Source organism: Gigantopelta aegis, chromosome 3 (genome assembly GCF_016097555.1).
Source record: "Gigantopelta aegis isolate Gae_Host chromosome 3, Gae_host_genome, whole genome shotgun sequence".
In the NCBI taxonomy this organism is placed as follows: Eukaryota; Metazoa; Mollusca; class Gastropoda; order Neomphalida; family Peltospiridae; genus Gigantopelta; species Gigantopelta aegis.
The window spans coordinates 37,890,307-37,898,820 of NC_054701.1; the positions used below are offsets into that span (position 1 = coordinate 37,890,307).

Here is an 8,514-nt window from a genome sequence, read left to right on the forward strand (position 1 = left end):
GGGCTCGCCCTATCCATCGCCAAATTAACCAGTTGCTAATTTGCATACCAAGTGGCTACCATATTTAGTATTTGGCTCATAAAAAGTTGTTTTAATTGGCCACTTTTTAATAATTTTCAAACACCTACCCTACATATTTGGAATTTGACTCCTGGAATCTTGCATTATTAATTTTTTTTAAATAATATCAACTATATCTACTTTGTTACTACATATTTAAAATTTGACTCCTGGTTCTTGCATTATTAATTTTCTATTTTGTAGCCCAATCCATCGAATCTACAACTACGACAGTGTCCACCGCTAGTCAGCCAACCACTGTATCAGCCCAGGCACAGACGAGCACACCACAGGCAGACAATCTAGGATCTGATCTCTTCAAAACAATCTTTTCTCAGACGAAAGCTGTGAACGATCTTCTCAAATCACAGCAGACATCAGTGAGCAAAATAACATCTCTGAACATCATAGGTGCATCGGGAGGAACCGTGAAGGTGAAAAGGGATACGTTCGTGAAGACCCCACTTACAGATTCTTTAAATCAGTACTTAAACTCAGGCCAGATGAACAAGCAGGTTCCGAGTGCTAGTTCGTCAGAGTTGAACGATAAGAATAAATCCAGTTCGCCAGAATCAAATGAGATGGACACAGCAGGCAGTCCATCTAATTCTTTGTTACAGAATGTGGCATCTGCTGTTCATTCAGAATCATCTACATTGCCCGTGGTGAGCATAGCACAGACAACTTCAGCTTCACAGAACATTCAGAGTGTTCATTCAGCGTCACCCACATCAGTTCAGGCAGAATCATCTGTTTCGAGTACACGGACCGTTCAGATGGAATTACCCAAGTCCGATACCAGGCCAATTCAGTCGGGAACACTTATGTCAGTCCAGTCAGGAATGCCTACGTCTAGCATGAAAACTGTTCAGTCAGAAACATCTATGGCAAACATGCGGAATGTGCAGTCAGAAATGCCCATGTCAAACATGAGGATTATGCAGTCGGAAATGCCCATGGGAAGCATGAGGACTATTCGGTCAGGATCGTCTGTGTCAACAAACATACGGAATATTCAGTCAGGACCATCTGTGTCATCAAACATGAGAAATATTCAGTCAGGACCTTCTGTGTCACCAAACATGAGGAATATTCAGTCAGGACCGTCTGTGTCATCAAACATGAGGAATATTCAGTCGGAATTGCCGATGTCGAACATGAGGACCATTCAGTCGGAGTCATCCATGCTGAACATGTTGAGAATTCAGTCCGAATCGTCTCTGATGAGTTGTAGGTCCAACTCAACAGATTCACTTCTCTTGGACTCTGACTCCAGACATTCTGAAGGCATGTCTCAGCCACCGCCCAGCAATGTCTCGGACTCCCAGGACAATTCGGTGAAGTTTGATCTTCCTGATGACTTTGACGATGAGGATTCAGAATCAGATGAGTCTGCTTATTTCAACCAGGGCAATCAGGGACCTTCACAACCAGACCTTTTCACTGGAGGTCCGAGTTATGGATTTTCTTCTTACCCATATCATGACTTTCATCATCAGATTCCCAAGATTGGGCATACAGAGGACTCATGGCAGCAGCCTCTGCAATCAGGTCAGTGATTTTTTTTTTTGCATCATTTGCAGGCTATCCATTTCCAGGCTATCCAGCGATCCTACTTTTTTCCTACCTTTTTTTCAAATACCTAATTGGTCTTTGTCCTATTTTTCCTACTTTTTTTGTGGCAAAATACCTAATAACAATGTTCTGTTAAAGTGTGCATATTATGTATCACTTCAGAATCTTGGAAAACTTATTATAAAAGTTAAACAGTTGTGAGATTTAATAAAAAAAAAATTTTTGCAACAAGATTTATTTGTCTTGGCACCATATACATCTCAAACACATATTAAAATTACAATCCGTCAAAGCGGCTAATACAATGATTCGGTCCCAATGATTAACAGGATTAAAATGTACATTATGTATGAGAATCACACTTCGCTGTTTTTCACTGAACTCGGATCACTTCGTATTCTGCTGAAACATTGCGACTACATTATGGAAAGCAACGGAAAAGTTAATCATGTTAATCTGAAATATTTGAGTGTGCATAGCATTGCCTAAAACATTTAGCCTGCAGGTAATAAAGATAAACGTTATGTTTTCATTACCCCCCATAAATATGGCAATTAAAATACAGTTTCTTTATATCTTGGTACATATCAAAGTGATACGTCCCACTAGAATGCCAAGTGGGATGTAACAATGAACATGCATCTGCAGTAATGACAAACTGTGCCACTTGAGAAAATTATTTGGAAGCCAATCATGTGTAATAGTTTATTTTCCTTGTAATATTTTTAACAAGAAAAAACAAGAAAGTGCTAAAATAATCCTGGAACAATAGTGTATGTTTTATTGGCTACAAAGTGAGGTCATGGGCGGTCTATAAATAGTGGGGTCACTAATCCACATCTACTGCGCCGAATCACTGGACATTCAAATTATTTTGGATACAAGGGGGTGCCTACATTTATGTACAATTTTAAAATGTTTATTTTCTACAGACATAAATCAATTTGTAGTATATCTAAGATTATGCACTGCTTCTTTGGCTCGAGAGACATTTTATAAAGTATTTCACAGTGTTCACATAGAAAATGGTCTTTGAATTCTTAGGTGCGCCGATAAACTGGACAGCACTGTAGGCAAGACATTTAATTCTGCAGAATTCTTGTTTTAACAAGAAAATGTTCAGATCATCATTGTTTTGGGAGGTGGTAAATATAGTAACTGTTTCTTAAAATGTAACGAACACCCTGAATAAGCACTACTACAACGTCACTAACTTGTCTCATTTCAGCCTCAACAAACAACTCGGAGAAGTCAGCTCATTTAACTAACAACGGAAAGAAATTACGGAAAATAAAACCTGCCGTTAAGAGTGTTCCCGATGATGACCTGTTCGGTGGTCTAGAGCGGATAACGCCGTCAGACAGTCCGTTATCGCAGGAGGACCACAGCAATAACAGCAGCACACAGCTACCGATTGCTCCGAACCCGTTCTTACAAGCAGGCCTCGGAGGCTATTCCTACCCACCTTTCATGGCTCCCAACCCTGGCATGGGCTACCAACCGAACTTCTCGATGGGAATGCCAGCGCCTGTCTCAATGATGCCCAGTGGTCATCCCGGCATGTTTGGAGCCGGGATGGGTCAGGGCTACCCAGCTCCGGCGATCAGCCAAACCTCGAACACCAGCACAGTGAGCAGCAGTCAGAGTAACCAGGGTAACCAGTCGATGGTGTCGCCGGCAGCAGGCCACAACAACCACATGCCCTTTGGGATGCCCTACCAGCAGAGCATGTACGGGTTTGCGCCGCCACCCATGTCGTACCCACCGATGCATCCCTTCATGATGCCCAGCGCCAACCCAGCGCCCATGTACATGCCGATGGCGATGCCACCGATGATGAACCAGCCCATGACGTATCCCCAGCAGCAGATGGGCCACATGAACCAGTATCAGCAGAACACGAACACTAGTCAGGAGGCTGACTCGAATACTCGCAACACGCCCAATTCCACATCCAGTCAAGGGGATCAAGGTGACTGAAAACAATGTGTGTATGGACAACTACTGTTTCATCTCCGTGTATTCTTACATTTCTCTTGGTGTTATTTCGAGTGCAATGTTGTGTGTGTGTGTGTATGTTTGTGTGTGTATGTATATTATAGTATGTGACCTTTTTTATGTGACCTTTTTTTTTCTCAATCTATTCGACAATACACATCTACACATGCTGTGCATGTTTACTATTCTTTGTTGAAAAAAAAAAAAGGAAAAGAGATATATTATCTTTTTTATTGTGACATTAAAAATTATTATTAAACCTGTAATTGCTAGATTACTTATTTTTTAGACATTATAGTGCGTTTTCCCTCCATTATTATCAAAGTTGTATTTAATAATTGCTGTGAAGACTTCAGTTTGGAATGATCATGAGATGTAAAAAAAAATTGCACTGAGTCTAATAACAAAATCGGTGCAGAACAAAAAAGATACACGACTAAAAACAAAGGAGTTTGGTGATTTTGCTATATTATATCTCTTTTTATAATTTTTACTACATATCACTGTCTGTTAGCGGTTTTTATGGGTCTGGAGAAAAGTCTAATTCAGCATCCACTTTACATGTCTATTGGCATTTACTTAAACCCATTCTGTTCAGATAACATGTAAAACGGGTACTGGTAGATATTTACTATACAGTAATGTTTATAGATGTACAATATTAATTACTAATTATGGTTTGAGTTGAATGGAGATGAGATATATTTGCGAAGTAATGTACTTGTAATGTGATTTATGGTAAATTAAAAGTGGCAGTATGTAGCTTTGTTCTATTTATAAAAATCGAAAATTAAAAAGAAAAAAACAACGTATATTACTTTGTTTTGCAGAAAATAAAGTTTACAACTGCACAGCACACACAAAAAACTACATTGCATAGTCTTCTACACCCCACCCCTCTTCCCTCAAAAGGAAGGAAAACTTAACAAATAAATTTCCATTTGCAGTAAAGACTATTTTACAGTTTATAAAAAATTATTGAAAATCCTGTAATTGTTTTTTATATAAAAGGAAATGTGATATGTTAACTATTTTGAATAAGTCATACAGTTGGTTAACAACTGTACATGATGTTTCTCAACAAAATACCATTTAATGATTTCTATCAAATGATTTGTATTATGTATATTTAAGAATTTTTAGCTACTGTAATCAGATTTGCATAGAAAATTCCACCACTTTCTGTGGATCATGTAGTTTTTTTACTATTTAATATTAGTTGAAACAGAAGATATCCATTGGCTACAAATTAATATTGGAAGTATTTTTATCAACCCTTTCCACAATGAAATACGTATTCAACTCTGCTACATGCTGTATGCATTTGGCAAAATATTAAATAATGTTTTCTAATTTCTATTAAATGTTATTTAACACAGTTATTTAATCAATTGTATACTTCAAATGGATTCTTATTATCTATTTATTGGAGCTAAAAAAAATACAAATGTTGGAGGACAAGCAGGCTTGTTACATAGAACATCTTGAATTACATTTTGTGACTTTTTTGTAGCACTTGATGTGGAATTTGTATTATATTAAAGATCATACATGTAATGTTATTTTGTGTCCTATTATTAGTATAGATTTAGTTAGGTGTACGTACATATATTTCAGTGAAATATATGGATTTCGGAGAATTGTCTATACATTCTTTTGTTACATGTATACAGCACTTTACATACTAGAGTGTGTAAGGTAGATGACCAAATATTTTGACATGAATACATGAATAGGTAATTGTTATAAAATTATTAATTGCTCATGTGTTTACTCCACATGTACCATTAAAGTCTGAAACAATGGTATTGTTTTAATTATCTTTATCAGTTTAAGAACATTGTAATTTGGATGTTGTACACGTGGTAATGCTTATATTTCACAAGTGTTGTCGTCACTTAAAGCTGCAGTCTGTAGAATGTGTTTAATATTAAGCATTTAGAATAGATCACCCAGTTCTGTTTCATACCTAAGATATTGCATTCATTGCATTCATCCAGCTGCATATTTCTCGTTCCAGCCAGTGCACCACGGCTGGTATATCAAAGGCCATGGTGTGTGCTATCCAGTCTGTCGGATGATGCATATAAAAGATACTTTGCTACTAGTTAAAAACTAGAGGGTTTCCTCTCTATGACTGTGTCAAAATGACCATATGTTTGACATCCAATAGCCGATGATTAATAATACAATTTTGAATGTGCTCCAGTGGAGAACACACACCATGACCTTTGATATACCAGTTGTGGGGCACTGGTTGGAACAAGGAAAAACCCCAGTGGGAGAGGGGTCGACTAGGTCCTGCGACCAAAGCACGACAGGTGAGCACTCTACGGACTGACCTAGATCCCGCTTCCCATGAACATAGTGCTATGATTTAATTTTCCAGTCTAGCAGATTGCCACAGCACTGAATTTCTCACAAAGTACTTGAAAAAATGTCACAATTCTAAAGCATGATTAAGGGGCCTTCAAAAAATCTCAACATCTTCTATATGTACAATTTTCATATTGATGGCTCTTCAGTATCCAACTTGGTTGTTTTGATACTTTGTCTAGAAAATGAGATTTTGTACATCTCGCCACACCATGTTATTTGATATTGCATTGGTTGTGACAGGAGACTACTACCCAAGGTCTACCAAAAAAGAAAAGAAAAAAGGTTGTTTTGTTTTAACGACACAACTAGGGCACGTTGATTTATTAATCATCAGCTATTGGATGTTAAACATTTTGTAATTTTGACATATAGTGTTAGAGAGAACACCTGCTACTTTTTTCAATTAGTAGCAAGAGATCTTTTATATGCACCATCACATAGACATGATAGCACTAGGGCCTCCAAGAGTACTCGGGCAGGGGCTGAGTCTAGCAAAGACTCGAGTCTGTTCACAGGACTAGAGTGCAGTGAAAGGAAAATCACTCGTTTAATTTTACTTTTTTTTAATGTCATTTTGCTGGTTACATTTTAGGGCTATGAGATATGAAGTAAAACAAAAGAATGCGTGGAATGCAATACAATGGCATGATTTGGCATCTATGTTCAGCGCTGGAAATAAAATACATAATACTATTTTACTTTATTCCTTACCGGCCATCGGTCTACAGGCTGGTAGGTACTGGGTTCGGATCCCAGTCGAGGCATGGGATTTTTAATCCAGATACCAACTCCAAACCCTGAGTGAGTGCTCAGCAAGGCTCGATGGGTAGGTGTAAACCACTTGCACCGACCAGTGATCCATAACTGGTTCAACAAAGGCCATGGTTTGTGCTATCCTGCCTGTGGGAAGTGCAAATAAAAGATCCCTTGCTGCTAATCGGAAAGAGTAGCCCATGAAGTGGCGACAGCGGGTTTCTTCTCAAAATCTGTGTGGTCCTTGACCATATGTATGACGCCATATAACCGTAAATAAAATGTGTTGCGTGCGTCGTTAAATAAAACATTTCTTTCTTTCTTTTTCCTTAGTCTCATGGTCATCTAGTGTAAGTGTCGGGTACTCTGGTCCAGGTCGAGTTTGACCCTCGTGGAGGCCCTAGATAGCACATACCATGGCCTTTGGTGTACCAGTCGTGGTGCATTGGCTGGCGCGAGAAATGGCCCAATGGGCCAGCCCACTGATCAATCCTAGACCGACTGTGCATCAAGTAGCATTTTACGTTGGATATATGGTCAAGGACCACACATACTGAGGGAGGAAACCCGCTGTCGCCACTTCATGGGCTACTCATTTTCGATTAGCAGCAAGGGATCTTTGATATGCACTATCCTTAAACATATATCACCATGTCTGATTTTGTATGTTATTAAAAATACATCAATAACCTATACAAAATAAACTTTGAAACTAAATAATCATATAAAATACTCTGAAATACTACAAAATATTACAAGAAGGTATGGAGAAAATGGTTCATGGTCTATAAATCCAAACTGACATTGACACCATTCTGTCAAACATTTGTTGGATAGTATACCAATTCCATAAATGTTTCCATTGGCTCTGCTTGTAACAAATTCAGAAATGCTTTCATTTGACATTTTATCTCCATGCAGGGTTTCTAAAAATTACCTGGACTTTTGTCATTTGCATGCGAATATATGACCATATCCTTCAATAGCATAAAATTAAGAGTTTATTCAAAATGTTTTTGTTTCAAATTGATAAATGGCTCAATGGTAGAGCACTATCATTTAAAATGTGCCAAGGTGTCGATGCACAAGTTATTTATATTGAAACATTAATTGGCTAGTTCAGTTCCTACTTCAGTCAAAACATTAAGTATTATTTAAATTTTGGAATGGAATCTGTTTGGTTATCTTTTTCTGGAGCTATGATATCGTTGATCACGCAATTTATTTCCAACTGCAATCACATGTACATAAAGGTGATGTGCCATCTTGTCTTTGGTGACGAGTTTTAATTAAAAGGACTGTCCCGAGTTTGTAGCCATTGTGAGATGTTTGCGATAACAGAGCCTTGTTAGCGACTACTATTTCATATTAAATACATTTTCTTGTTTATCTTGTTCTGTATATCAAATGTGTTTGTGGTTGTATACTAATGTTTGTAGCACTCCGTTTTTACTTTAATTTGTGATATATATTTTTTCGTACATACAAAATTATTGGGAGGTAAAATCCGGTTTGGGCTACTACAAACATTAGAACAACAACAGACACCTTGAAAATACAAACATTGATATTCTAAAGAAGAAAATGTGTTTAATTTGTATGTTATGTCATCGAAAAGGCTCTATTGGTCGGAAACATTTTTACAATGGTTGTAAACTCAGGACTGTCCCTTTAAAACCTTTAACTGTTATCACCATAGCAGCATTTTGTATATACAAAATATTCATTAAATTGACAACGAACACTAAA

At 37.6% G+C, this 8,514-nt stretch overlaps 1 protein-coding gene across 1 annotated transcript in view; it reads left to right on the forward strand.

Moving 5' to 3' along the window:
- The window catches only part of LOC121367997 (helicase ARIP4-like), a 32,021-nt gene extending 26,583 nt beyond the window's left edge, over positions 1-5,438 (forward strand). Inside the window, exons 21-22 of the mRNA XM_041492487.1 lie at positions 265-1,611; positions 2,864-5,438. Coding sequence (XP_041348421.1) covers positions 265-1,611; positions 2,864-3,615 — 2,099 coding nt within the window. The 3' untranslated portion in view covers positions 3,616-5,438. The remainder of the gene's footprint in view (positions 1-264; positions 1,612-2,863) is intronic.
- The last annotated feature ends 3,076 nt before the right edge of the window (positions 5,439-8,514 follow it).